The following is a 27,440-nucleotide window of genomic DNA, read 5'->3' on the forward strand; positions in this document are numbered from 1 at the left end:
GAGGTCGAGGGGGTGGGCTTGCAGTGGGTGTGAGGGGAGCAGGGGGAGGAGTAATGAGGTTGTGTTGGGGGAGTGGAGGGGGTATTGTGTGGAGAGGGGGGTGGATGTTGAGAGGGAGGATGGGGAGGAGGTTCCGGAGGAGTTGAGGGTGCAGGTGAAGGAGAAGAAAGAGGATGGGGAGATGGGGAAACAGGGGGAGGAGGAGGAGGGTAAAAATGCCGCTGCTCCGGCACCTCCACTACAAGCCGCGCCGAGTACGACGATAACAACACTCGCGACAGTACAGGCACAGGCACAGGCACAAACACAGACAACGGCTTCAACGTCAACTCCAACATCGCCATTACCACCACCAACCCAAACACCACCAGCGTCGACATCACAAACCCTCTCCTCACAACAAACACAACAATCAGTCACACCGACACCAACAAGAACAATTCCACAACCCGTCCCAGTCGCCTCGCAAGAAAGCCCCTGGCTGGACCGGGCTATCTTCGGCGTCCTGATTGCGCTGGTCGTGATGATTCTCCGACGATTTATTGATCTCGAGGACTAGATCTCTCTCTCCAGTCCTACGTCTCATCTCAGTCTCCTCTTCGACTTTTTCCATGGACTGTCAACAACATCGGATACCAAAATTGGTAGATTTTTGTGATTTAGCACGCAAGCACGTTGGTTGTTTCCGGACTTTTTTCGTGTACTTAGTATAGTGGCGTTCAGAATGGAGTTTAGCGAGATTGAAATTGTCAATGGTTTTTGAGCATCAAGACAAATTGGATTCCAACTTCAAATGACATACACTGTCCCTTTGTATAGTCAGGGGTCTGATCCTCGCCATAGAACGATACAACAGCCCGAGGTTAAATAGACTTTCTAATTTCAGTTGCATCCAGGTAAGGCGGAGACCGACAGAAGTGTAGCGTTGTGGTGACTATGTAGAGTAGGGCAAGGCAAGGCAAGGCAAGGCAAGACTACCCCCGGTCCCCGGCCCACTGTTAGGGCTGAGCATGGATGGATGTGCTCTATCTCAATTTTACTTTACTCCTATGCAGAGACTCCCCTGTATATGATTGAGCTTGAAAAACTTCCGTAGGTCACTATGCCCACCATACCTTGCTTAGTTTTAGGCATAACTAGAGTACAGCCACAGATGTAGATGTAGATGTCAAAAAAAATACAGCCATTTACACCGTTTACTAACAATCTAGCAGATACATATGCGTCATATATACGAAATGCACACACGCCCTGATCTATATCAGGAAGAAACAGCGCGACTTGGCTCTTGCGCCAGCTGAGTACATGAATACATCCATTTATCTGCATAGCAGCCAGAATCCTGAAGACCAAGAACATAGATTAACCAGCAATTCTGGTACGTCAACACAACCATTGCCAATTCCGAACCCACTCACTCCGAATCCATTGAGAACATCATCTCATTCGCATTTCCAGCCTTGGCCTTAGCCTTAGTCTTGCCCTTAGCCTTGGTATTAGTCTTAGTCTTGGTTCTGTTGCTAGTAACAAAGTGAGAATCCGGAACCGGATCCAGGCCCAATTCTAGCTCATTCTGGGGTAGAGCAGCAGATATCGCCATCGTTGCCTTTGCGAGGGACCAGATAAGGTCTAGAAGGGAGATAGAAGCGGGAATAGAAATGGGATCAGCTGAGTTGGGATTGGCAAGGTTGGACTGAACGGGGTTTGGGGGAGACTTGTGCCTTGGTTTTGACTGCTTCTGCTGTATCTGTGCCTGCAGCTTAGCACATGTGCCACGCCATTCACGAAACGGCCACTCTTGTCTGATCTTCTGATCTGCCAGGGTTTGAAGCTCCAGGGAGTTAGTCCAGGCAAGTAATTTTGAGAGGGTGTTCGCGTCGTTGGTGATGTTGGTTAGCTGCTGTGGCACTGCGCAGCTCTCTTCATCTTTACGTGTATGTTTAGCCCATATTCTTTCGTGGTGTTGGTGAGGTTCAGCCATATCGAGATGCACCAGAAGGCCTGCCGCTTGGAAGTCCCCGAAGTAGGTTTGCGGGAAGGAATTGCTACTCCTGCTTCCTAGTGTCGTGGTCTGCTGGCATCGAGCCGTGATTCCTTCAAGGATGGCCTGGTGCTGGTCGAGAAGACGATCTCGTCCCACCCACCTGGTGTCGATAGTTGTAGCTGTATACCAGAGCTTGTCGAGGTGGGCAAGGGTATCAAATAACTCGACGAGGGTGTAGCAAGCGGAGGCAATGGCCGCGGGGTCCGAGTTCGTCCCAGATTGCAGAACCTGGTGCTGATGTTGCTCGAAGATCCAAGAACAGTCGTCCAGAACCTTCTGCGCCTGGTCGAATATGGTGTTCGAGAAGATGATGACGAGATTTGAGATATCCTGCCTGTTGTCATGCATGACGGGCTGAAACATGCGGTCATGCCGCCCTCCGCTGGTGGAAATAAATGCGGACTCGTACATGGCGCGCTTGTCTTCGTTGAGATCTTGCGTGGAGACCCAAGATCTGTATCGGGCGTCGAAGAGCTGCACAGCGGCTGAGATGGCACCTACATCATTGTGGGACCCGTTGTGCAGTTTGAGAAGATGGGTAAAGTAGCAAGCTAGGGTTGGGAGAGGGAAATGCTGGAAACTTTGCTCGTCTATGCTATCGGCCAGGAACTGATGCGGCATGCGCCAGTAGTCTTTATAGGAGATCTCCTTGGCGATGCGGAATTTGACCATACTTCTCAAGTAAGAGATCTCCCCGGGAGGGGTAGGGCCTTGTTTATATAAGAATAGGAGAAGCTTGCGGAGAATCGCAATCTGGTCGTCAGCCGATAGCTTCTCCATACGGGATTTCGCTGTTCCAGGCCGGGAACCTTGCGAGGGGAGCTGCCATTGTAGAATTGAAAAGACGGTGCATGTAAAGAGGAAGACGTACGTGAGCTGTGCAGGGCTCCAGCTCAACCTGTGAGGTTCTTTAAGGCTAGAGTCAAGCGCGCGAAAGATCCCTCGCCACTCAAGGGGCCGTATCAAGCAACCCTTGAAGATATTTGCCTGAAATGAACCTAGATAGTCTGCCTGTTGGGGTGACAACTTGGCGAATGTGTAGCATACATAATCTAGGTATCGTTCGACGCCGCCTTTGCGTGAGAAAGCCGATGTTTGGTCAAGAAATACCGAGAGAAGTAAAGTCCTAAGCTCGATTGCCGGGGATGAAGAGTTATGTTCATAATCCTTTACGTTGCGAAGAACTTCCATGAGCTGTCGGTCAACTACCGCCTGGTTGACGATAAGTTTCCCTTCATACGTGTCTGAGTCGAGGATTCCTTGGTAGTGGTCAAGAGAGTAAGTTTGGTAGAGTACCAGTGCGCACAGGTTGGCAAGCCGATATGCCTCTTCCTGGTCTGGCTTTAACCGTACTTTGATCCACTCATGCACCAGGGGATGTACGGATATAGTTGACCACTTGGTGAAGATATATTCATCGGGATTATCCTTTCGGATAAACAACAGTGCATCAAGAAGATTGATCCGGCTTATCAACGCTGCATGTACAGATAGACAACGAAGTTGACGTAGTTGTTCCTGATCAAGACGACGTTCTCCTGTATAAGATCCATATCGCCATTTTCGCGATAGCACTGCACCACGGAGCATCTTGGGCGGAATCTCTGCGGGAGCAAAAAAGCCCAGTAGTTGAAGCAAGTCACCAGCTTCGGGAGAACGCTCAAGAAGGTACTTCAGCGATATCTCCCAGGTCGTCATGAGGGACTCGGGGTACTCGCTCTCTGGCAGTCTGTAGCGCAGTAGGTATTCGCGGTCTTCATGTTCGGACAAGAGCTCCAAATACTGACCGCACGTAAAAGGGTCACTTTCACGAATGTACGCTGCAGCCTGGCTAAGAGCGAGAGGAAAATAATGCAGGCTCCGAACAATCTTCTTGGCTTCAGCATACTCGGGGTGCTGCTGGAAGTTGGCGTAGGATAACTCGGCATGGCTGCGGAGTCGCAAAAAAAGAAGTGCAGCGTCGCCCTCATTGGGATGCGTCAGGTCAATTCGCGAAGGTGCCGATTCCTCATGCAGTCTTTCTCTAGACCTGGTGGTGAAGAGGACCTTGCCCATGCCACCGCTCGGTATGAACGGCTCAATATCGAAGGACGGGTTATCAAAATTGTCCATGACCAACACCCAGAATGGAAGAGTTGACATCCATTCCGTTACCAATCTATCTTTCGACCCATGGCGGTTATATCGCTCCCTGAATTCTCTATTAAACCTTCCAAGGTTCGAGTTGCGCAAGTGCCAGGAAACGTCGTTTGCTAGAAGTCCGTATTGATGCTTGAGATCATTCGAGCCGGTGGCCGTGAACCAGAATACTGGAAGATCTGGCTGGCTCTCCCGGAGTCGATGGCAATATTCAAGAACGATCTGTGTTTTGCTACCAAATGTTAGCCTCTGTCAGGGTCAATCGCGATGATAACGAACCCTACTCCTCCCAGACCGCACACTACAACTCGACTGGGGAATGATTGATCATCTTGTGAGAGAACCCTATGGATATCGGCGAGCTCAGACTCTCTCCCAGTGAAATTCGGATTGCGACGTTTACGAAACATGTCCGTCACCAGCTTTTCAAGAACATATTGCGAACTGGCTATGAAAGGTTGTGTTAGAAAATGATATCAGTTCATGATATTTTGCTAGTGGTCGCCAGAATCGGGCACTATACAAACGATTTACGCTCAGTCTTCCGACGATGTACTTCGAATTCATCCGACGCCCTATCGGGCTCAAGGAGCATGCTGCTATTGAGATCCTTACCTGCTCCAAAAGACTCTATCATGTCCAGAAGATACTCTTTGGTCCGCACATATCCTACCGCACCCTCCTTGAACTTGCACATGTTGCTATGGTTCTCCGGGATGCTACTGACGAGTACGCCATGGCCATCAATTACGGCCGAGTGTAGTGGGACAATCTATACAGTTCAGATGCTGTCAGTTGTTGAGTGCGTTGGTTCTCCCTAGAAGTCGGACATACCATTCCAACACTCATTTCTCTTTCTTCTGAGAAACAGACTATCTTGACATCTTTGCCCACCGCGGAGAATCTGGTCCGCTGGATATCAAGAAGCTGAGACTCCTCTCGCAGGGCATGGATGAGTCTCTCGTTTGACTTGTGCAATACTACCTTTGCTGTCTTCGACACTAGGTCGGCATGGCTCATTGTAGGACTTCCTCGATGAGGGGTCCCGAAGAAGATCTATCATGCGGTCAGTATACGTCTCATTCCTTGAAAATAGACACCCACAATTCCCTTTGTATTTTCGAATATAGAAGCACGTCGGGGATTGTCTTCGTTATGGAAGGATATGTTCGCGTTGATCAAAGCCTAGAAGTATTACTCGTAAGTCACATCTGTCCCTAGTCACCAAGGTACGTTTGAAACGGATGTTCATACCTCTTTCACCACAAGTCCACCAAGACTATGGCACAGAAAGATCAACGGACGATTCTATATTTCGTGGTTCAGTACCGAACGTTTTTCAAAGTTGTCAAAAAGAGCAGACAGGGAAAGTAACTTACATTGCACCCCCTTCTCAAGTTTCCTATATCGGTGAGAAGGTTATCGGCATGCATAAAAATGCTTGCATGACTGGCAGATCCAACGAAATTTACAAGATCCGCCTCATATCCCCAAGTGATGATCCGACTCTGCGGGATATCTTTATTCAGCAGTTGCTGTGGCCAGCAGACTTTCCCTTTCGACCATGTGTCCATGTGGTGACCGTTGAGACCGTGCACGAATACTAGGCTTTAGTCGGGTTATCACTGTGGTTCCATTCCGTGTTTGAGGGGGAGAGGTTCTTACTCAACAATTGCGCCTTTGCCGTCCCATAGTACGTGTGCAGACATGACGGTGATCTGATCAAAATGGCTATATTCTGAGACGAAAGGATAGAGGACCTATTAGCAAGCCCGAGGCTCAATCAAAGACATAGAGTGGAGGAATTGGAAGGGGATACTAGTCAGTTATAACAAAAAGAATTGGAGAGCATCCGAGCGGCTGAAAGGACGGTCATGGGACGAATGGAGGGAGCATGCAAGTAAGCAAATATACAGGGGCATGGGCGGCTAGGGAAGGCTCTCCAGTACAGTCAGTAGTGGCCGATCGTATTGCTGAGCATTCTACTGATCTCACCTTCAGCCTGTGGCGTTGAAGGATCTTGAACGTCATCGTGGTCTTCTCAGCCTTGCATTAGTGGTGTTTCCTCTCTTGAGCACGCGCATGGAACCAATCACCGGTCAATTTCAGCCAAAAATATGCACTGCGTATGTTGAGTCGGATACTGCAATTCCCCGGTGATGTCGAAAGCTAGGTAGCTAGATATTGTACTCGTCAGCCGTGGAAAATCTGCATTACCACAATCTCTTTAGTGATGGGCATCGGGGTCGGTAACTATCGCCATAGACATTCCGCAACTGAGTCAGGAGGCATCAAGCTCGTTCAACTTCGATTTCAATTCCAAGTAACTTGGAAAAGACTGAATCCACAGGTCGGGTGGTGATCGTTCTTGCTTCAGATGCGAATGGGCTCGTGACTGCTGCGAATGGTTGCTGAGTTGCAATGGAAGGAGCTTCCATCTCACGATGCCGGCCTTCTTGTTTTCCTCTCAACCCCCCACCAAGACTACACTCTCTTTGACCTCGCTCGCTGTCCTGTGGACCTCTCTGTACTTAACCTCGAGCATACTTACCTCTTTATCTTCAAGATGGCGTCTCTTCGCTTCAAGCGCGCCCCAAAAGTCCCTCCCACCGACGCGCCCGAGGCTCCTCGCGAGTTGCCCACCTACAGCAGGAGCGCACAATTCTCACAACGATTCCCCCCGAAGCCAACTTTCACCGAAAAGGATATTCCGTTTCAGAAGAACAAGGTGTTTCTCGTGACCGGGGGCACATCGGGTACCGGCCTCGAACTCGCCAAGATACTCTACACCAGGGGCGGCAGGGTTTACATCACCGGAAAGACCGACGAGAAGGCAAAAAAGGCCATCGCTGAGATCCAAAAGTCCGTTATCGAACGTGAAGGCTATCTCGACTACATTGTGCTCAACCTCGACGATCTCACCAGCATCAAGACATCTGCAGAAGCATTCAGGGAGAAGGAAAGCAGGCTCGATGTTCTCTGGAATAACGCCGGTGTTTTCCAACCACCAGTCGGAACGTTGTCGAAGCAAGGAACCGAAATGCAGCTGGCGACAAATTGTCTCGGTCCATTCCTCTTCACACACATGCTGATTCCGCTTCTCGATGCCGCCGTCAAAGATAACGGGCCCGGTTCACCGGGTGCTGTGAGAGTTGTATGGCTCAGCGATCAGGTTGCTGAGACGTATTCACCTGTGGAAGGCATAATCATGACGGAGCTAAGCAATGCACCCCAGTGCAACGCTCGCAACTACATGAACTCGAAAGTGGGCGCTTGGTTTTTGTCGACCGAGTTTGCGCGTCGGTACGGTAACGAACATGGCATAATCAGTGTTGCAATGAATCCCGGTGCGGCGAACACAAACCTCCTAAGGCATGCTGGTTGGACCAAGATATTCTCGCGGCCGCTACGCTACCACCCGAAGATGGCATCACTTACGGAGCTTTACGCCGGACTGTCGCCCGATATCAATCTCGAGAATAACGGGTGCTATGTGATTCCGTGGGGCCGCATTCATACTACTGTCGCTCCCCATCTGATGAACGCAATGAGGATCAAGGAGGTTGGGGGAACTGGCAAGGCCAAACAGTTTTGGGAATTCTGCGAAGACAAGACCAAGGATTATCAGTAGTGTGGCTGTGTTGTTTGTATTCTTGCCCTAAAGATATGGCCTCTGTTGTTAATGCCCATGCATAGCATGATTGACTTTTTTGTCTTGATACCTGGTTTGATACCTGATTCGCCACGAATCCATTTTTAGTTCAAGATATGGTTACTTTCGTTCATATAAGCCTCGTAATCAAGTATGAGTGGCCGAAAGCGCACACCTGATGAGTTCTTGAATCTGTTTCCATCGAGACAGTAGTAGATCAATCTTTTCCCTATCTCCACCCGCCACAGCCGAGTCGTAATTCTTCATAATAGCTTCATACGTCGCATCACTCTCAGTGAGATACTTTTCAAACCACCCCTGCACAATTCCCGCCGTCTTCTCCGCATCGTATCCCTTCACCGAGCTCCCGACAACATACTTCTTCCAATCCCGCCGAATCATATATGTTATACTTGCTGCATACAAGGTACTGGTATTTGCGCCAGCACATTTCACTTCGTAGTTCCTAATACATTTGGTGGTTAGCAGATGTAATGTAAAGAACCAGAAATGGGATAAGTCAAAGTGGTGGAAACGAACCCGAGACAACCATTAGCCGCTAAGTCCTGTTTCTGAGCCTCGTTCAGTTCAGAGAGGATTATTGGGTCAAGGAAGACGGAGTCAGAGGGGTTGCTGTCCAGACAGAAACCGTCTAGGGTTCATATGTTAATTAGAGCTTCTCAAGGCGGAAATATGAGATAAGGACGGGTCGAATAGGACAGATACTCACATTCCACTAGAAGGAAATCGTTCGAGTGAGAGCCGTAGCTCATGTATACCTCCTCGCCGTTGGCTAGTCTTTGTTAGCAGCATGTCCTGTTACACAGGGACAGGGTGAGGGTGAAGAGGGGTCACGAACCATACCGCCTCGTAGCGGTAAATGTATACTCGTTCTCATCGAAAGCAACATGGCACGCCTACATCATGATCCGCATTAGCACTTTAACAATACCGAACCTCGCCAGAGATGGCCAAAGCATACGTACCGCATCATCAACATGATTGAAGTAATCCGCATACGGCACCAACCCAATCGCATCATTCCAATCCTCCGGCTCGTCCCCGCCAGGCGAAAGATAATAGAAGCTCCGTGAGTTAATGATAGCCCAGTGATACGCAAATTCCTCGAACTTCGTCTGCGGGTAGACAGTCTGCACGTTTCGTAAGGAGTCTCTAAATCGCTTGTTTTGGGCCGGGAGGAGATTTTGATACTGAGCTCCTGATGCTCCACTTGCACCTGCCTTTGTCTCGGACACTTCATCGTGCTCTCCATTTTCATGGAGAGAGTCATTGAGGTGGGGGAGCGTGTTCCAGACCCCCGATATTGAGGGCGGGAGTGTACTCATCTTATCTCTTTTCTGGGAGGTAGTGGTGAGGACGCGCTGCGGCCAGAAAACAGGCATGCTGTTCTCGAATTCAGACCACGGGGGCCAGACGGCGCGCCAGGGGTCGAGCGCTTTAAGGAGATTTGGGTCACCGTGGGTTAGATATGCGGCGAGAATGCCGTGGATTGAGGTGCCCGGTGGGAATTGGGATTTAAAGGAGGCAGGGATTGAGTCGATGTTTACCATTAGGTTTGTGGGGATGGTGAGGAGGGTTGTGTTTTCCTGCCTTGATCAGTAGGTGTGCATTCGATTGGGCTTAAAATGCAGGCTATGGATCGTTACAAGTGGGAGATACGGGTAAGACAAGATAGAATACAGACAGACATACTTACTTCAATATCCCTCGTCGCAATCATCCCTAGACGTCTACCGGGGAAGCGAGCGGGAGCAACACCCTCGATTTTTATGCCGTTGGCAATGGCCCATTTTGTAAATCTGGTGTGCTCGTCGCCTGGCTCCGTACTCATTTCTCCCTGTGGTCTTAACAAGTGTCAGAGTATATTAGTTCAAAGTATAAAAGTATATCTACAAGAGATATAGAAAAAAAGGAACCCAGCGTGAACGCAGCGACGTTGTGAGCTTTTTACCTATTCCAGTTAGACTCGACATCTATATTTATCGAGCCAGAGCTTATGTAACTGTCCGGGAAACTTTCAGCCTCAGGCAGCAAAAGATTTATCTCCGTCCCACCATCAGACAAGACTCTCATTCTTCAAACAACAACACCAGGATCCTCCCTCACAACCTCACAATGTCGTCAAGTTCAAACCCACCCGGGCCCTCTGATTCCTCCCAGTTATCCTCAACAAACACACCTCCCCTAGACTCAAACATCAACCCCACCGCCTCCCTAACCTACTGGGACAGCGTCCCCGCAACCACAAACGCGATGCTCGCAATGCTCGGAAACTACCCCTGGTACACGCGCATCGACCTCCGCGGCTCGCGCACATTCCTCTCCAAAATCCGCCGTCTAGTGCCCGGGTGCCCCGTCGACGGAAAGCTGCAACGAGGGGTAGATTGTGGGGCGGGGGTAGGCCGAGTCACAGAGGGATTTCTCCGACATGTCTGCTCAACGGTTGATGCTGTCGAGCCCGTGAGTAAATTCACGGATGTGATACAAGCCAAGAAGGATAAGACTGCGTCAACGGGGGAAGGGTGGGGAGGGAGTATTGGGGAGATTTACGTTACGGGAATTGAGGGGTGGAGGCCCGAAATAGAATACGATTTGATATGGACGCAGTTCTGCGTTGGGCATGTGACGGATGTGCAGCTTGTGGAGTATCTTGTGCGGTGTCGAGAGGCGTTGTGTGAAAGTGGGATTCTGGTGTTGAAAGAGAATATCTCTACGGATTTTGAGGGGAAGGATATGTATGATGATGAGGACAGTAGTGTGACGCGGACGGATGAGAAGTTTAGGAAGCTGTTTCGGGAGGCGGGGTTGGCTGTGATAGCGTCGGAGTTACAGTTGGGGTTTCCGAAAAATTTCAGGTTGCTTCCTGTGAGATTCTATGCGCTGAGGCCTAAGACTTGAATGACAGGGGAGGAAGGAAACGAAGTGAAAAGGACGCCGCGAGGGATAAAATTCCGCCAACATTTAACGCTCAGAGAGGACAGTTATAAGCCAATTTTGTCTCGAGTTATGGAAGAACGGCAAACCGGATGCACGACCGAACGCTCGACATAGCTGCTCCAGGCATAAGCATACGGGACTAGGGAACGCGGCCCTCCGTGAAATCTCGGGTGAATACGTTGCAATAATACACTCAATGATCGAATGGAAAAACGCGGGTATCTATTGCAGGTGACATAAATCGTATAAATGGCGGTGTCGCTTGGTGATGGGGTATGATACATGTATAATCAGTTTTCGGAGAGCGTGGATGGCGAGGCCGCCTTTTCTGGCTTCTCTGGCATCGCAGGGGGTGCCTTTTTGGAAAAGACACGCGGGAAGTTGATAGACTCGATGCGAGTCCTGGCAGTTGGGGCAAACCGATCGTCCGTAAATGGCTCACCTCCTTGGTGCCCATTCGTACGCCATGCTTCCTTCTCACGTCGAAGGTCGCTTTGGACCCAAGGGATTGTGATGATGGTCCAAAGACCAGCCCAGACAAATGGGGCACACCATCCTATCTGCAGAGACCGAAACGTTAGCAAACATCTCAACATACCGAGGATAGAATCAAACGTACCGAGAAAGCAGCGTCTTGAGGGGTCAAGAAAATCATGATGGTAATGCCAGTAGCCCAAATCAGAGCACCGCCTGCCCAGAAATAGTTCATCTGCACGAGCATTCGACGGAAGTATGGGCTGGATAGATATCGTGTACGCAGCGCGTATCGGTACATTTGCCCACCTGCTCCATCGACTGCAACCACGTCTTCAATCAGGACGTATAGAGCCACAGGCATAACAGCCCCTTTGGGCGTCGACGAAATCCGGAACGGGGCTTTGTAGCCGAGCGCGCGAAGGATGTCCAATGAAAGGTAGACAAGTGCGAAATAGAACATGACCGTCGGAAGGACCATTGCGACGAGACGCACTAAGACAGCGTTAGAAGGATGCTCAATGTTTTGTCATGGATTAGTGATCTCACCATAAGGTTCCTCCGGGACCGTTCCCCTAGTATAATGTTAGCGAGGTCCAAGCTCGACGACTAGCGCGGACTTACGTGATAAGCTCGACAGCTAAAATCAGCCAGACGATGGTGAAATTGATCTGGAAGAAATCCAGCTAAACAGTATTAGCACCAGACCCGGTCTTCCGGACATACATGCACACGTACCCATGATTTCCTAGCATTCAACGGCCGGGTTGTGGAATCTTTGCGGAAGAGGTTGTAGAGTCGGTAGAAATATTCGAACACTGAGATACCTCCTAAAGCGAGGGTCACGATGGTGAAGACTGTCGAAAGAGTGACGTTAGCCCTAACATCAATGCTCATGTTTTCCACGAGACGTACCCAAGTTATGCGACAAATCCGTGCCATACCACAACCCAAAATATAGCGCAAGCGGTTGTGCAGTGCAGTCGAGGATGAACATGGTCCAGAAGAACGCAATGGACTTTTTCCGGTCTCGCAGAGAGTATGGAAGTGGTGGAGGCTCAGATGCGCCGGCGGTGGCAGTAGTCCCAGGCACCACCTGCGCCGTAGCGGGGTTTGCTTCTGTATCCATCGGAGGTGTATTTGTGGTTACAGCAGCAACGGCAGTAATCGTAAGTCGAAGGTTTGCAGTTCGGGTGTTATTGAAAGGTTATGGGCATTCGAATGGGTGGTGAATGGTGATATATTTGGGGGAAGGAAGAGACTAGAAAAGTCGGAGGAACGATGGCAAAAAAGCGGAACAAGGGTCTTTTATTATTGTTTTAACTCGAATAGGCGTAAGACAAGACGACAACGCTGCGCCGCTAAAAGGTCGGGAACGAATGGGCAGCATCAAAGAGAAGCACAGCTCTGCTGACACGGACTTGTTTTTCAAGCGTGCAGTGGTGCAGATGGATGGATGATGGTGCACAGCCTGAGGTTGTGTTTTTCTGACGTAAACCCTTGGTGATGTCAGTGCCGAGATTCCGCCACAAACACTGCTCCATCCATTCTTCGGCTTCCCCTGTGATGGTCTCCGCGCGATCTTCACAACATGGATCCTGTCAAGTTAGAGGTCTACGTACGACCCTTCTTAGCATCCAGTGAGCCTGAATCAGCCAAGTTGGTGATGAAGAAGTTGTGATCTCAGCCCAGGATGGCCAAGTTCTTGACGCCAAGAGCATCACCCAGCGTCGGACGACCTGTTCGACCAGCGGACACGACTGGAAATAGGGAGCCAAGTCCGCTTACTTGAAGACGCTTTGTGCCGCTTCATTTGACCGGCAGCAGAATGCTATCTCCGGCGTTGCCCGGAGTGAATAAGTCATGGATCACGAATCCAGATAAGACAGCAGGTCAGCGGTGACGCCGGGTCTAGAAGTGCAACGCTTATGCCAAGAGAGGCGATCGGCGCTGCATAAAGAGTGACTAATTTTCCAATAAGCTTAGCCAAACGCAGACTCATCTATGAGGAGAGGCCCTTCAGCCAGCATGTTTATATCTTCAGTGGATATTAATAGACCATAGACCACCCGTATAGTAAAGATAGTGCCTGTACCTACCTACGTCCATACTATTTGCATCAACACCCGCAAGTTTGATGGGAATCTACAAGTTAAAAGCTGTTTTGCGACGTCAAAGATATATTTTGATATTGACCATTTCGTAACGACGACGTAGTCTAGTATAGTTAGCATCAAGCCTCTGCTACCTGGAGATGAATAAGAACGACCAGCTATGGTATTCGGGCGTTCACGACAACCTCATCATACCTACTTCCGAGCAGACTATCACGGAAATACGGGAATCCGGAGACAATGGTTCTTCAGGAAGCCGCCAACAATTAGTGCTGCCTGAGGCATAAAGTAGAGCAGGATCACGTGCCCTTGCAAATCACCCCACTTCCGGCTGGCTTTTCATCGCATGACGCTGGTTCGAATCGCGCTTTGTTCTTCCTGGAAACAGCCACTTTTTTTTCTGCGTCAGGTTGTCTTACTGCTGACCATCGTCGCCCTATTGGATGAAACAAAAACCTTTTTGGACTAAGGAAAGCATGGAGAGACCATGGCCCCCAGTCTCCGAGACCTAATCGACTTTCTCCTCGCTGAGATTGCGCTTTGCGGCCTTCAAGGCGAGTGACTTTTTTTTTCTTTTGATGATGATCCACCCCTGCATCCACTTCTCTATACAGTCCTCACGTGCCATCTACTAGAACAGTTCATGAGGCCGTACACTAACATCTCACAGGCGCTTCTCCGAAAGACATCCTATCCTCCATCGATGTCTTCTATTCTAAATCCACTGACCATGAATCAAGTCGCCGTCACGTCGTCGACCGGCAATTTCAAGAGAAAGTATGGATATGGCTTGCGAGAAACCCAGAGGTTTCCATTGGCAAGGACCGAGAAGGGAATGGCCTGAGCCTTGAGGATGCAGAAACGCGCCAGTCGAAGACGGAAGAAACCACTCCTATCCGTGTGTTCGTGTCCGAGGAACGAACATGGCTTGCAATCACAGGGCACGAGCCCGACGATACGAAAGTACTCCCCTTGGAGTTCGAACTCCTGTCCATTATCGCGTCCCGTCAGGCAAGTGGAATATCTCAGCCAGAATTGATAAGAATCAGTGGTCAAGATAAGCGCTCCGTGCCCAAGCGGACCGATGTCTTGCAGAAAAAAGGGTACATTGAGAAAAGAGCTATTCAGATGAGAAATGCGCGTACAAGTTTGTGCACATTGCGCAAATTCGTGCAGGCTGGACAGTCCTCTAGCGAGACCTCTACCAGGTCAGATGCAGATCGGATGATTGACTTCAAAGCCTTCACCAGTAAACTGTTCCAGATATTGAAGGAATATCAGATCATCTCTCGCACTGATCTTAAGGATGTGCTAGGCTTCAGTGATCGATGGCACTGGAAAGTCCTCTCTCGTGCGCTGCGGAAGTTCGAGCGTATTGGCAATCTTAAACGCGTCCGAGCTCTGTCACAATATGCCGCAACTCAGAAAAAGTATCACCCCTGCGTTATGTTTGTCCGGGAGCCGACGGAAAAAGACATAGAGATGTTCCATGACTTCAGCAAGCACATTTACTCAAACATGGATCAGGGTGGAGATGCGGAATCTGATGACGACGCCGAGGGCGATGATCGAGAAGGAGACCCAGGTTCTGCTAACAAGATTCACGAGTCGGGAAGAGAGGGGGATGTGGAGGTTTCTGGCAGAATCATCCCCCTGTGGTCCCCAGATCGAAGCATCCATAATCAGGTATTTGACGCGGTTGACCGAACGGGAACCACAGGATGCGCCAATTCTGTGAGTACCCATGCACCGAAGGCATTGTGCTAGCTGATATATTGGCCAGGATATCATCAGAACATGCTTTGGAGTATTCTGGCGGCGACCCTTGGAAAACACCCTAGCTCGCTTAGTCGAGTGTTGGCAGGTATCTCAACCACTGTACCTGCGCCACTTGGCTATCGTACGCGACACGGCTCTTCAGCGCACTATCACCCATTACGTTCATTACTCTGCGCGGAATTTCACTAAATTAGTGGAAGCTGGGGAATCGTCATGGGAGGCTGTAGAATTCGTACCGCGAAACAACAAATCAGACAATCTCCGCGTCCCGCCTGTCGACGCAAAGCCTCAATTAGACACCCACGGGCTGCCACTGGACGTCCCGACGAGTGATCTGGTGAAACATGGTGATTGCACTCTTTTGGATTGTATGTCCGTTGTCAAACCAAGGGATTACACCATCTCCTCAAGCGATCCAAAAGCAGTCAAGCTAGAAGGTGGTGGTTATAGTAAGTTGACGTACCTTTCAGGTCCCTACTATCTCTAATCTAACACTCATGTGCCCTCTCTAGCCATCCAGTATGGGTACAAACAGCCTCCTTCACGAGCCGCCCATGCTCAGCTACCAGATGCAACAGAGAGTACACCAACTACCCCAAGACGCTTGAAGTTTGAGGATAGAGAGCCAGCTAGTGAGCAAGCGGACAGAACGGACAGAGCGGACACCGTTGGAATGAAGCCGTCCATGAAACGGAAACGTGGGCTAAAGAATTACGCCGGGATGTCCGAGAAAGAGAAACTGGAGGCTTTGGGGTTGGATGAGACATGGACTGAATACAGCGTCCTTCTCATCGACCGCCCAACCCCTGGGGTTTATATTACCCCTAAAGGCCGACGTAGACCAGCCGGCAAGCAACGGGGACGTCCACGTATTAGTCGTCTCGTCGTCTTCAAGTCACCGAAGCTGAAGGATCTCCCGTGGTTCGAGGCAGATAAAGATGACTCCGAGAACATCATTGTCGCTTCTCAGTCACAAGGCCAGAGCCAAGATGACAGCCCCTTCGCTGCAATTGCTCGCGATTCTGTCGATATAGCGACTGCAGATGACACCAGTGTTGTCTTGGGCAAAACGCCGCCTAGACGAGCAAGTCCTGATGAAACACCCAGCCCTCAAACCCCTGGTAAGAGACGCCGTACGGGCGGCACTGCCAACGGTCTACAAAGTGCTCGGCCGGGGTCAGATATAATAGAAAGTACTCCAGCGGAGAGTATCCCCGAGATGCGCATGGTGAAGCCTCAGATGGTCAACAAGAGCAAACGAAAGAGAACATCGTCATCCCAGTCTCCAGTTGGCGTGCGTACAGGCATTACTGAAGCTGTGTCACAATCGGCCCACAAACTGGCACTAAATCAGCAAGAGTCCAACGAGAATAAACGATCTCCACCAAAGAAGACACGCCACACAGCTGCTGCTCGAGAAGCAACCGAAGCAACCGGACCTTCCTCTGCAAAAGAGGACATCATCCCACCAATCCCTGTAGTGGATCCTGCCGTGAGCCTGAACCAAGCACAGGAAGACTCGGTCAACTCATTGGCGCACGATGAGGAGCGACCTGCCGTTACCGCCACTATCTCAGTAGATACGGATATCGCCCCTGCAAGTCTGGCAGTGGAGGACAGTGCTACCTCTGAAGGACCCAGGTTCGCGCTCGCTAATGGTAACATTAACATTCAGCCACACACACCCAGTACTCCTCATCGATTCGCGGCGTCACAGATCTCCACTCCAGAGCCTTCGGCCATAAAATGGTCACGGTCAAAGCATCTAGAGAAGGGAGGAACTGTATCCTTTCTCAGAAGGAAAATTGTCCTGGAACTGCTAGAACAGGCCGGTGGTGCTTTTCCCATGGGTACTGAGCTCTGGTACCCCTTCGTGACGGCGTGGCTGAAAACTAAATACAAAGAGAAGCCTGATATGCGCACGCTCAAGAATGCGGTCAAGCAGTTGGTGGATGCTGGAAAGGTTCGCCAGCAGACGTTCTGCGGCAAAGACCGCAAAGGTGTCATGGTCACAAAAACTCTTATTTGCAAGGCGGAACTTTCTCCAGATGATCCCTTCATCAGAAACATGCAGAAGGAGATTCTTAAAACAGAAGCACGGCATTACTTCCCACCAAATGTGGAAATCGACCCCATTTTGACGAAACAGGGACGCACTAGAGGGCTCCGGCACGCTGTAGATGTTCCCCGCGAAGAGAGTGTCACCGTGCAGTTGCATCAGAAACCAGCCTCCATTGCAGCGATGGAGAAAAGGAAAGGAAGCAGTATTCAGCGACAGCTCATGAAGAAGATAGAGTTGGAGCAAATGCGGGAGAGCATGCAAGAAACACGCCCATCTGGCGTTGTCAGACTGCTGTCAATTGCGCGCCCTGAGGCACATGGCGCATCACTTCCTGACACGGCTCTAGCAACCCGGACAGGCTCTAGCACAGGCAGGCGTCGTGTTAACGGCCACATTGGAGCGCGACCAAAACGACACCATATTCCCGTATCTCTAATTGCGTCATACGCCATGTTGATGAACCCTAGTCAGACATATGACCCAGTGACCGGGACGTTTTCTACCAATGCAGGTATTTCGGCTCGCATGGCACGGGCTGCCCAGTCTCGTGGACCGTATGCTGCCTACAGGCGGGATCCTCATGTGCCATATTCATTAGCCGACTTATTCACCCAGGCTGGAAGGCGCCAAATGGGCATGGCCGATGAGATTGATCCGCGGTCAAAGAAATTCTTCAAAGACCAAGATGCAATTCTTCGATGGGAGCTCCGTAACGAAGGCCTTCTACAGCAGAGAACGGAAGAACTGCGATACATCACTCAAACAATACCAGATGCTTTCGAAACCGTTCCGATTGAGGGCGATATCCGCTTTACGGTTGATCGAAGAGAGCAGACACCGGTGGAGAAGACGCCGAAGGAGAGGAAGCCAAGGGGAAGAAGGATCGTCCGCAACCAGCAACACTTGCGAGAGCTTCTCCCTGCAGGTACATTCGTCCACGAGGAATATTCACCCTTCCCGCAGCACCCGGCGTATGAAGATGAATCTGACTTGGACGAGCCAGAGTTCGCTTCTTACCCTTTCATGGTTTCTCAGCCCTTTACGGTTCCTCAGATGTTTGCGGGTACCGACCAACTCGTCAATACAGTGACCTCTCCGCAGCCGCAGCACCATGATTTTCAGTTTATTGAGGACGGTACTGCTTTTACAAAACCCTATCCTATTACAGAGCCTCGTAATACGAAGAACCGTCGCCTTGAGAAGTTGAATGAGCTGGTGGCAACAGGAAATGAGCCCATCTCAGCGCAGAACCGGCAGCCAAGCAAGCGCAATCGTGTTGTATTGGCTTTGTCGCGCTCCATGTACCAGCGACTCCTGGCAGCGATCGTGGTTGTACGTGCACTAGCAGGCGGATCGGAAGGCAAGAACATCGAGTGGCCTTTAGTACCGCGCTGCTTCCCGAACGATGATCCGAAATTCGTCATTGATAAAGGCAAGGGGTTGCTCGCGAAAAACCGCCTACAAATCGCCAAGATGCAAAGCGACTTCCAAGAAAGATACCTCGTTGCATACGCAAACGGCGAAGTCCCTCCAATCGATTATGACGATCTGGAGGCTTACGATTGGGAGCGTGTCATGGAATGGGCCAACAATGAGCTCGATATTCCCAAGTGGGAGAAACTTCCAGATCTACCCGCCACGCGAGAACAGTTCGACGACTTGTTCGAGCTCCGCGAGGACGTACCAAACACACTAGACGAAATCTACCAAAATCAGGCAATCACACTCAACCGCAAGCGCACGATGATCTCGCACATCGCCTTCGCAACCACCCTATCCTCAAAACCAACCACCCGCCCCAGACACGACACGCATCTTTCTCCTTTCGACACTCTCAAAACCTGGGTTCGCGCAAACGTCCTCACCCCAGCCGAGGTCTACCGCCCCGCTGACGCCCGTGCCGCCCTAGCCTATATTGATCGTGGTTCCCTCGACAGCGCCCTCCAATCACTTGTAACAGAACGCGTCATCTCCCAAAGCAACAAGGGCCGCATTGTCCCCGGAAGAAACTACGATATCACCGATTTCTTTATTCAGACGCTCAGCAAGCGCCGCCCTATCGAAGTCACTGAACTCCGGCGCGCCGTGATTTTCAAAACAAGTACCTTGGATATCGCGTTAAGAGAGCAGGGATTTTACTCAGTTCCGTATAATGCAGAGGACGGCGACATCCTAGCCCTAATAAATCTCCTCTCGGCTGGGAAAGTCACCATCAAACCGCGTGACGCCCCGAGGGAGAAATTCGGTTTAACAGACGGTGGGTATTTGACTAGGATGATTGATAAAGGGAAACTGCGGTTCCCGGTTGATATATACCCCGTTGAGAACACCTACATATCAGGAAACCCTATCTTGGAGATGGTGTCAAAAACACCACCGCCCTGTCCACCTTGCATCTCCATCTCACCAACCCTCACCCTACCAGAAAAGATCCCGCTGTGGTTCGATATTCATGGTGGGCTCATTAAGACTCTGTGGGAACTGGCTTTGGTTGCTGTGCTAGGCGCTGTCGCTGTGAGACCAGGGATTACAGCTAGTGGCGTGTCGGGGATGGTGAAACCCTGTCTTGGGGTTTGGGAGGTGGAGTTGATGCTGGGTTGGCTGGAGGAGGTGGGTGCTGCAAGGAGGACTGGGCTCAGTAGTGATCGTGGTGATGAAGGAGACAGCGGCACTGGCAATGGAAGGGGAATGGACAAGGAGGACTCATGGTGTGTGCTGGAGTGGTGGTGGCTAGCGTTGAGTTAGGGCTCTTATCGGGGTCTCATGTTTTAACCCTAACTTTGTGGGAATACCCGGATAAGTGTCACCCAAGATGTAGGATAATTAATTGGTTCTGTATCATTTAAACAGTCTTTCGAGTTAGCTTATACATTCATAACAAAGAAACCTCTACCTTCCACCTGGCACGTCGTCGCTATCTCCAAACTAAGCCCATGACTCGAGCCGTGATTGCACCTTCTTAGGTGACACTGCAGGTGAGCATACGCTCCTTCCTAAACAAGGCGAAATCCTTATAGTCCATAAGGCAGGTGCGATGGATGAATGACGATACTTACGTAATATACCTTGGGAAGTTGCCTGATCTATCTGCTGAAGTTGTACGTATATTTTGTGTGGAAAAAGGAGAAGAGACGAGAAGAGGATAGAGGAAAGTGGATGGTGGTCTATATTAAATTATATAAAGTACAATGAGCGAGATGGTCATCATCCAACGCCAAATGGGTGTATGTATGCCTTAGTATTCTCAACCAGATGTTTCCGCGTCCAGGTTTTTATCTAACGACTGCGCCAAGCACATCTGATAATAGACGCCTCGTTGTTGCTGCAACTCCACATGACTTCCAACCTCTATAACTTTTCCATTTCCAAAGACATAGATCACATCGGCATCACGGATAGTTGATAACCGATGCGCCACAGCGATGGTTGTACGGCCATCCATCTTCCCCACTTTGTCCAACGCCGACTGGACGAGACGTTCGGACTGTGTGTCGAGAGCGGAAGTAGCCTCGTCGAGGAGGAGAAGTTTTGGACGTCGAATGAGAGCTCGCGCAAGGGCGATACGTTGCCGTTGGCCACCGGAAAAGGATGTTCCTGATTTTCCGACGGGCGTGTTGAAGCCTTCGGGGAGGGAGATAATGAAGTCGTATGCGTTGGCTTGTTTCGCGGCTTCGTGGATTTCGTCCTCTGTGGGACTGCCCAGGGCGCCGAGGGAGATGTTTTCTGTGACTGAGCCTTGGAAGAGGACGGGCTCTTGTTGCACGAGTGATATTTGGGCTCGATAGTGTTTTGGTGAGAAGTTTTGGATGTTTTCGTCGCCTAGGCGGATTTCACCTGAGGTAGGGTCGTAGTAACGTTCGAGGAGAGAGATGAGAGTTGATTTGCCGCAACCGCTGTGGCCGACGAATGCTGCGAACTGACCCGAGGCAATCTGCTAGCAGTCAGTATGGGACACTAAATTGCTGTTTGTGGATTAACTTACGTTCATTGACACTCCTCGGATCACTAGCGATGACCGGCTTGGGTAGGAGAACTCGACTTTGTCAAGGGCAAGACCTTCATGCCCACCTGGGTTGTTATCTTTGTTCTCATCAGTTTCTCGAATCCGCGGGGTCATATCTCTCAGGTCTAAAAGAAAAGTTCCTGCACTCTTCGCTCGGGTGACGCTGCCGGCACCGGCGAGAAATTGGGCTGCACCTTGCCCTGCGAGAAGGACACTCATAAAGACAACAAAAAAGTCCTCAGTGGAGTACTCTAGATTTGCCATAAGCCGCGAGCCGTACCAAAATCCAAGTGCCATGACGAGAAAGTCCACAGATTGCGCCAGTGCATGGACGGTCATCGCAAGTACCATGGTTTTCGCTGAGCGGCGGAGGATACCACGAAGATTTTGTGAGTACTCAGCTAGCAAGTCAGACTCCAATGTCAGTGAGGAAACTGTCCGCAAAGCACCGACGGCTTCCACAGCCAAGCTGGCACTATCTGAGAAGCGAGCTTCGTTAGTGTCGTTCATCTTGGCCTCCAAATGTAATTGGACGAACGCAGCGCCAATAAGTATAGGGAGTCCGGCAAAGATCATGACAAGGGCCAATTTCCACCCATAGCCAAGCGCGAGACCACAACTAGCCACTAAGCTGATTAAGAGGATGAGAAGTACAAAGATGTTGATGGAAATCAGCTCTTGAAGGTTGTTCGGGACAGTCAGTAAATTCGATGACAGTGCTCCGGATGTATTCTCTGGTCGGTCGAAGAATTCAATGTCCATTTGGAGAATGCGCTTGAAGAGTTCTGCTCGGTAATTGTGGGTGACAATTTGCGAGATCATGGTGCATAGTGAACCCACAATAGCATACGCCACAAGATTGCCTATGGCAATGACGAAGAACATCAGGGCATAGAAATTGGCCGAATCCGAATCAGGCTCTCCGTTAGGTGTGAAAACGAGGACTAGTTTCGAGAACAAGACAGCCTGGGCTGGATGAGTTGCGGCTGCAAGAACACAGCCGATAGAGATGATAGCAAGAAGGCGATAAATTGATTTTTGCTCGAGCAGAATCAGGAACAAGATTTTCCAGATTGAGCGCTTCTTGCCCGCACCCAGCCTATCCTTATCCTGGAGCGACCGTTTCTGGTCGGTAAATTGGGTGTGGGATTTAGTCAAGAGGTTTTCGTCCGAAGAGTCGATGCCCTTTTGCTCCCCCAACTGGTCTTGTTCTGATTGTGCCATGCTGCTGTGCAGATCCTGGGCCTTGACGAGTGCCGCATAGTTGCCGCCCAAAGCGATCAACTCTTCATGGGTTCCTTGTTCCACAACACGGCCGCTAGAGATGACAGCAATATTATCAGCATTCTTCACTGTCGACAGGCGATGGGCGATCATGACCGTCGTTCTGCTGCTAGAGACATGATTTAAGGCCTCTTGGACAACCCGCTCTGCTTGTGGATCCAAGGCACTCGTCGCTTCGTCGAGCAGCAAGATTTTAGGATCGGATACGATGCTGCGTGCGATTGCAATGCGTTGCTTCTGTCCTCCGCTCAAGGTACCACCTCGTTCCCCTAAGTAAGTATTGTAGCCCTAAGACGGTGAGCATTAGTCTGCATGAGTGCGGACCGCTCTTACCTCAGGAAGGAGCTCGATAAACTCGTGCGCATAGCTAGACTTGCAAGCCTCTTGTACAAGCTGCAGTTGCTCCTCGTCAGACAACGTTTTCTGATAATCCACGAAGCCTTTTGCGACGTTCTGAAAGACAGTGCCTTGGAACAAAACAGGTTCCTGTTTTAAAGTTAATGAGAGTATTTGAAACTAGTTGGCTCCGCACTCATACCTGCTGCACCAGTGAAATCTGGCTTCTGAGCCACTTTGTATTGAGCTTGGTTATATCCGTGCCGTCAACCGTGATGCAGCCTGAACTGGGCACATACCAGCGTTCTAGCAGGCCCACCGTGGTGCTTTTCCCTGACCCGCTCGCACCAACTAGAGCCGTGGTCTTACCGGCTGGAACAGAAAGGGTGAGCCCTTGGAGCACCTGAGCTGCTGGCCGCGAGGGATAGGCGAACGCCACATTGTCTAATTCGATCGTACCGGTGCACGTGTCAGGTCGCAATCCCTCTTCAGACAGGGGATCCAATTCTGACGGCTTATCCATGATTCGGAAAAATTCCGAGGCGGCAGCTGTTGCATTTGAGATAGCTGGCAACTGCGGGAAAAAAAGATTGAGGGATGTTGAAGCAATAACAGTACACATCACGACACTGAGAGATACCCAGATTAGTAGCGTTCTGCGAGATTTAGCTTAAAGATATCTTACGTGAAAACGTCACCGACCGCAGCAATTTCACCGTTCAGAAACATGCGGTAACCTTGCCAGAAGGCCAAGGCATTTCCTGAGTACATGCAGAAGTAGATCAACCCGGAGATTATACCTAGCGGGATTGTCTTTTTTTTCCCGTGCTTGTGTGCCTCTGCCAAGCACTCACCATACTTCTTGATCATTCCTTCCTGAGCTGAGAATGCATGGACAGTTTTGATCGATGACAGGGCTTCTTGTGCCAGTGAAGCACCATTAGCATAGGCACGCGCAATGCTCACTTCAATAGGAGCGTCAATAGCAAGGCAGACGCCGAGTGCAATGAACATGGCAGGGATTACACTCATTGTGATGAGTGCTAGTTTCCACTGGACTGAAAGTGCAACGATGAATGACGAGAAGAACATCGCCAAGCCCTGAAGGAGCAGCACGAGCTTCTCGGCAATCCCCTGGTTGATTCGGGTGGCGTTTGTGCTGATTTGCACAGCAGGCGAGCTATCTTTAGTAGTGTCATAGTACCAGATCTCTGTTCGAAGAAGGTGCTCGAAATAGGATTGTCTCAGGGCCCTTGTTGTTCGAATGCCGGATACCGTGATCGCGAGGGTTGCAGTTAAGGTGAGTGCAAACTTTCCAACGAATAGATAGATGAACCACAGGACAAACTCATTGACGATCCCCTCGAAATCCGAAGGGTCTGTTACACCTCCGGCGAAATCGGCGAACTTGCTGGTGAACTGGCCAAAAACAATCGTCATCAGAGGTAGGGCAGCTCCACTGGCGATGGCACAGAAAAATGACAGTGCATTAAGGAACCAACTAAAACGGTCCGCATAGTGGAAGATTCTCTACTGCGCAGTTAGGCTCGTCAACGATCGAGTCCAGATCCAGGCAATACAGACCAGATAATCTCCGAAACCAGCCTGTTTTTCCTTACTCTCCTCATTCTCCTCGGGCGCAGGATTGAAGGACTCATCTTTGTCGGCCTTTTCTTTTTCCGTATACTCCATGGGGGACAGCGGACTGGTTGAGAGGATTTGAAGTCTCCTCCATGGTTCAGGGGAAATCTGGCTGTATATACGAGTTGAGGACGGATCTGATAGCTGCAGATCAAGGTAGCAGCCAAGAACTAGCTGGATCGGGTTCCATATAGCGCTGGTCGTAAAATGAGTCAAAGGGTAAGACGAAGGATGAGTTGGCCAACGACAGCCAAGGGAACAAGGTGCCTTTCCCGATCGGGATAGTGGGAGGGGTCGTGACTTCGGGCGGGCGGGCGCCGTGGTCCCGTGGCTGTCCCTCTGCCCGTTGCAGCTGCAGCTCCCCTCACTGCAGTAGTGACAGCACAGTGCACACACCCCAATCGTCTCTGTACAGTGCACACTGTATATTCTCTGGAATGTCCGAGCTTAAGCCTGAAGAAACTATCCTCGACAGGCGTCAGCGCCTGTCCTCCATCCCCAAAGCGGTAAGCTTTTCTATACTTGACCTACCCACCACCAAGCAAGTACCTAGTACTGTATGCTGACCACATCTTGAAGTGCGAGGGATGTCGAGTAAGAAAGGTTTGAACTCCGCCACTAGTTCTCAATTAAAGTGCTGATCTCTAATCACCCCCGGCCATGATAGGTTCGTTGTGATCGGACCAGTCCCTGCGCGAACTGCCGGACTGCCGGTATTGTCTGCCAGCAAGCTGGGGCTAAGGTGGAGGCTCGCGCGAAACCCGACAAAGTAACGCGCCTGTATGTAATCTGCAATGTGCTCCGTGTTCTAGAAGCTCACATGTTCAGGGAGGGACTGATTGAGCGTTTGGATGCGCGCCTCGGCCGTATCGAGAATCAACTGACTGACCAGAGCCGCCAACCAACGCCGGAAAAATCAACCCCAGAGCGACTTGCTGTTGACTCGCGCGCTGCTCCGCTTTTTGAGGGGGCGTCTTCCTTTAACAATCAATCTGCACAGGCCACAGAAGTGGCCCAATGGACAGCTTTCTTCCAGGGTACAGGTGAAGGGGCGAGCTTAGCCGCCTCCTTGGATGATCTGAAATCTCTTCTGCAGCCCTCCAACACTTTGGAAGACTATCAATTCTCGCAGAGCAAATCTTTGAAATCATTACCTGCAATGAACTTGGTACCTGCGGCGCTTGTTGCGGATATTGTGCGATCCTTCAAGGGTACGTCGTTTCTCCAGTTGTGAAATAGTTTAGGGCTAATAAGTATAGTTCGAACGCCGTTTTTCTTGATGTCCTATCCAATCAACGACGTATCAATGGTCGAAGACCTATTCCGGAAAGTTTATTTTCCCACGGAGCCAATATCAATCGGCCATGTCACTGCTGTACATGGAATCCTACTTTCCCTGTTTAAGGAGTTTATAGGGCTCAAGGACCCCATAGCCGAGAAGTATGACCTCTCACAATACATGTCAATCTGTCAGCAGAACTTGGCTCTTTGCTTCGAGTCATATGAGATTCTCGTTGTTCCTAGCCTCGAGAATATTCTCTCTCTGATACTAGCAGTAAGTGTCCTCCGCTCGTAGCGCTGTGGTCGGCCTGACCAACCCGACTTGTGACAGGTTATCAAAGCCCAGGATGAAGCCAACGTAATGCTATCATCCACTTACATCTCAGTGGCGGCTAGACACTGTCTTACCCTTGGCTATCATCGTGCTCTTAGCTATCAAAGTCATGATGCTAGAATGGGGGCCAATATCGCGAGAATATTCTGGACTGTCTACCTGCTTGATAAGAACATGTCACTTATCCTAGGACGGGCCCCTTCCATACAAGACTACGATGTTGACGTCCCATATCCAACATACTCCACAGACCCAATAGTTCGGCCATGGGATGAAGGCTTCGTCACTTATATAGCCCTCGGCCGAGTACAAGGTCAGACTTACGAGCGCATCTACTCAGCGGCTGCCCTGAAGACACCTCTTGAAATCCGTACCCAGCACATCAATAATCTCGCCGAGGAACTGCATCAGTGGTATCGAAGAATGTACTCGGTAAGAGATAATGAGTCACGCAGACATTACTCCATAACTGACACCCATGCAGATAGACTTCAGCACAATATCAGCCCCCCACCTCCTCGAACTCTCAAAACCAACATGGGACATCATGTACTACTCCCTCCTCACACAGATCCTCCGAGGGACATCAACATCCACAACCTCCCCGGAGATAACAGCCCAGTGCTTCTCCGCCGCTCGCTCCGCCCTCCAAAGCCACCTCCGCTCCTTCCCTATGTACAGCGAATCCGACGTCGTCTCCGTCAGCGACTACGCCAACTGGTCTGCTCCCTATGCTGTCCTCACATCTCCTTCCCCCTTCCCGCTCGCACTCAATCTAACAAACACAGGGTAATGCTCTACGCCTCCTTCACCCCCTTCGTCGTCATCTTCCTCCACGCAATCGCCGCCTCCAGCCTCGCCGACATCCAACTCCTCGAAGACATCGTCCGAACCCTGCGCCCCATAAAAGACACATCAAAAGCGTGTGCGCGCCTCTACCAGATCTGCACGATATTCGCGCGCGTCGCGCGCGGTCTCGTCGAGTCCCGGAATAATTTACTAGGCACGTACAATGCGCAGAACGATTCCCTTTTACTCTTAAATGGAGGAGAGGGTCAAGCGTCGCTATTTGATCCGAATAGTTTGCAGGATTATCTTTATGCTGAGGTTGATATGCTGGATCAGTTTACGTATGCGGAGGCGGAGGATATGTCTGCGGTCTTGGGGAGTTGGGTGTCTGGGCAGCCGCCGACAGTTGATATGTTGGGGATGGGCATGGGCATGGGGTGATATGGTTGGGTGCCAACGACGTGACCGTATATTGACTATCTAATTTGTATATATTGTAGCTTGGGGCGTCGTTGTAGGGAATATTGGTTGAGTTGATGATTATGATCAT

General features: G+C 50.4%; 9 protein-coding genes across 9 annotated transcripts; 5 read left to right on the forward strand and 4 right to left on the reverse strand.

The window, feature by feature from the left end:
• The first annotated feature begins 117 nt into the window (after positions 1–117).
• On the forward strand, positions 118–798 carry BJY04DRAFT_194671 (uncharacterized protein). Its single transcript, XM_073712104.1, has one exon. It carries the CDS (start codon positions 182–184, stop codon positions 557–559), a length of 378 nt encoding a protein of 125 aa, XP_073568636.1. The 5' UTR covers positions 118–181; the 3' UTR covers positions 560–798.
• Positions 799–4,601: 3,803 nt separating this feature from the next.
• BJY04DRAFT_105403 (esterase/lipase family protein) lies at positions 4,602–5,954 on the reverse strand. Its single transcript, XM_073708017.1, has 6 exons — positions 5,849–5,954; positions 5,563–5,791; positions 5,438–5,491; positions 5,288–5,368; positions 5,018–5,239; positions 4,602–4,955 (listed from the first exon to the last, which is right to left on the reverse strand). Exons 1-6 carry the CDS (start codon positions 5,890–5,892, stop codon positions 4,701–4,703), a joined length of 885 nt encoding a protein of 294 aa, XP_073568637.1. The 5' UTR covers positions 5,893–5,954; the 3' UTR covers positions 4,602–4,700.
• A 795-nt stretch (positions 5,955–6,749) lies between these two features.
• On the forward strand, positions 6,750–7,814 carry BJY04DRAFT_208959 (uncharacterized protein; the record flags this gene model as incomplete). Its single annotated transcript, XM_073714065.1, has 1 exon — positions 6,750–7,814. One exon carries the CDS (start codon positions 6,750–6,752, stop codon positions 7,812–7,814), a length of 1,065 nt encoding a protein of 354 aa, XP_073568638.1.
• A 110-nt stretch (positions 7,815–7,924) lies between these two features.
• On the reverse strand, positions 7,925–9,740 carry BJY04DRAFT_194677 (uncharacterized protein). The gene is made up of 6 exons (XM_073712105.1): positions 9,553–9,740; positions 8,822–9,442; positions 8,695–8,752; positions 8,566–8,628; positions 8,376–8,487; positions 7,925–8,301 (listed from the first exon to the last, which is right to left on the reverse strand). The coding sequence occupies exons 1-6, from the start codon at positions 9,685–9,687 to the stop codon at positions 7,983–7,985; spliced, it is 1,308 nt and encodes a 435-aa protein (XP_073568639.1). The 5' UTR covers positions 9,688–9,740; the 3' UTR covers positions 7,925–7,982.
• Positions 9,741–9,797: 57 nt separating this feature from the next.
• On the forward strand, positions 9,798–10,918 carry BJY04DRAFT_105424 (N-terminal protein methyltransferase). Its single transcript, XM_073708019.1, has one exon. It carries the CDS (start codon positions 9,972–9,974, stop codon positions 10,752–10,754), a length of 783 nt encoding a protein of 260 aa, XP_073568640.1. The 5' UTR covers positions 9,798–9,971; the 3' UTR covers positions 10,755–10,918.
• On the reverse strand, positions 10,919–12,512 carry BJY04DRAFT_105423 (uncharacterized protein). Its single transcript, XM_073708018.1, has 6 exons — positions 12,183–12,512; positions 12,006–12,124; positions 11,892–11,953; positions 11,817–11,842; positions 11,413–11,762; positions 10,919–11,353 (listed from the first exon to the last, which is right to left on the reverse strand). The coding sequence occupies exons 1-6, from the start codon at positions 12,394–12,396 to the stop codon at positions 11,084–11,086; spliced, it is 1,041 nt and encodes a 346-aa protein (XP_073568641.1). The 5' UTR covers positions 12,397–12,512; the 3' UTR covers positions 10,919–11,083.
• Positions 12,513–13,868: 1,356 nt separating this feature from the next.
• On the forward strand, positions 13,869–20,057 carry BJY04DRAFT_229542 (putative TFIIIC transcription initiation factor complex subunits Tfc3; the record flags this gene model as incomplete). Its single annotated transcript, XM_073719088.1, has 4 exons — positions 13,869–13,935; positions 14,052–15,115; positions 15,165–15,609; positions 15,673–20,057. 4 exons carry the CDS (start codon positions 13,869–13,871, stop codon positions 19,965–19,967), a joined length of 5,871 nt encoding a protein of 1,956 aa, XP_073568642.1. The 3' UTR covers positions 19,968–20,057.
• A 409-nt stretch (positions 20,058–20,466) lies between these two features.
• Positions 20,467–24,537, reverse strand: BJY04DRAFT_208963 (ABC transporter ATP-binding protein; the record flags this gene model as incomplete). Its single annotated transcript, XM_073714066.1, has 6 exons — positions 20,467–21,153; positions 21,205–22,797; positions 22,843–22,995; positions 23,048–23,474; positions 23,531–24,375; positions 24,430–24,537. 6 exons carry the CDS (start codon positions 24,535–24,537, stop codon positions 20,467–20,469), a joined length of 3,813 nt encoding a protein of 1,270 aa, XP_073568643.1.
• A 318-nt stretch (positions 24,538–24,855) lies between these two features.
• Positions 24,856–27,418, forward strand: BJY04DRAFT_194691 (Zn(II)2Cys6 transcription factor). The gene is made up of 8 exons (XM_073712106.1): positions 24,856–24,992; positions 25,066–25,089; positions 25,154–25,266; positions 25,315–25,697; positions 25,746–26,041; positions 26,099–26,533; positions 26,586–26,821; positions 26,890–27,418. The coding sequence occupies exons 1-8, from the start codon at positions 24,924–24,926 to the stop codon at positions 27,329–27,331; spliced, it is 1,998 nt and encodes a 665-aa protein (XP_073568644.1). The 5' UTR covers positions 24,856–24,923; the 3' UTR covers positions 27,332–27,418.
• The last annotated feature ends 22 nt before the right edge of the window (positions 27,419–27,440 follow it).

The sequence above is a fragment of the Aspergillus karnatakaensis genome (assembly GCF_047715665.1).
Source record: "Aspergillus karnatakaensis strain CBS 102800 unplaced genomic scaffold BJY04scaffold_42, whole genome shotgun sequence".
NCBI lineage: Eukaryota > Fungi > Ascomycota > Eurotiomycetes > Eurotiales > Aspergillaceae > Aspergillus > Aspergillus karnatakaensis.

Bases quoted from the DNA above. Each gene is read 5' to 3' on its own strand.
- BJY04DRAFT_194671 (XM_073712104.1), top strand. From the start codon at position 182: ATGGGGAAACAGGGGGAGGAGGAGGAGGGTAAAAATGCCGCTGCTCCG.
- BJY04DRAFT_105403 (XM_073708017.1), bottom strand. From the start codon at position 5,892: ATGTCTGCACACGTACTATGGGACGGCAAAGGCGCAATTGTTGA. The intron at 5,792-5,848 runs GTAAGAACCTCT...ACCCGACTAAAG, and splicing joins GGCAAAGGCGCAATTGTTGA to CCTAGTATTCGTGCACGGTC. The intron at 4,956-5,017 runs GTATGTCCGACT...TGAACTGTATAG, and splicing joins GAGAAATGAGTGTTGGAATG to ATTGTCCCACTACACTCGGC.
- BJY04DRAFT_194677 (XM_073712105.1), bottom strand. From the start codon at position 9,687: ATGAGTACGGAGCCAGGCGACGAGCACACCAGATTTACAAAATGGGCC. The intron at 8,753-8,821 runs GTACGTATGCTT...ATCATGATGTAG, and splicing joins TCAATCATGTTGATGATGCG to GCGTGCCATGTTGCTTTCGA. The intron at 8,629-8,694 runs GTTCGTGACCCC...AACAAAGACTAG, and splicing joins TACCGCTACGAGGCGGTATG to CCAACGGCGAGGAGGTATAC.
- BJY04DRAFT_105424 (XM_073708019.1), top strand. From the start codon at position 9,972: ATGTCGTCAAGTTCAAACCCACCCGGGCCCTCTGATTCCTCCCAGTTA.
- BJY04DRAFT_105423 (XM_073708018.1), bottom strand. From the start codon at position 12,396: ATGGATACAGAAGCAAACCCCGCTACGGCGCAGGTGGTGCCTGGGACT. The intron at 11,954-12,005 runs GTACGTGTGCAT...AATACTGTTTAG, and splicing joins TGAATGCTAGGAAATCATGG to CTGGATTTCTTCCAGATCAA. The intron at 11,354-11,412 runs GTACGTTTGATT...CGGTCTCTGCAG, and splicing joins CTCAAGACGCTGCTTTCTCG to ATAGGATGGTGTGCCCCATT.
- BJY04DRAFT_194691 (XM_073712106.1), top strand. From the start codon at position 24,924: ATGTCCGAGCTTAAGCCTGAAGAAACTATCCTCGACAGGCGTCAGCGC. The intron at 25,698-25,745 runs GTACGTCGTTTC...TAATAAGTATAG, and splicing joins TATTGTGCGATCCTTCAAGG to TTCGAACGCCGTTTTTCTTG. The intron at 26,822-26,889 runs GTCTGCTCCCTA...TAACAAACACAG, and splicing joins GTCAGCGACTACGCCAACTG to GGTAATGCTCTACGCCTCCT.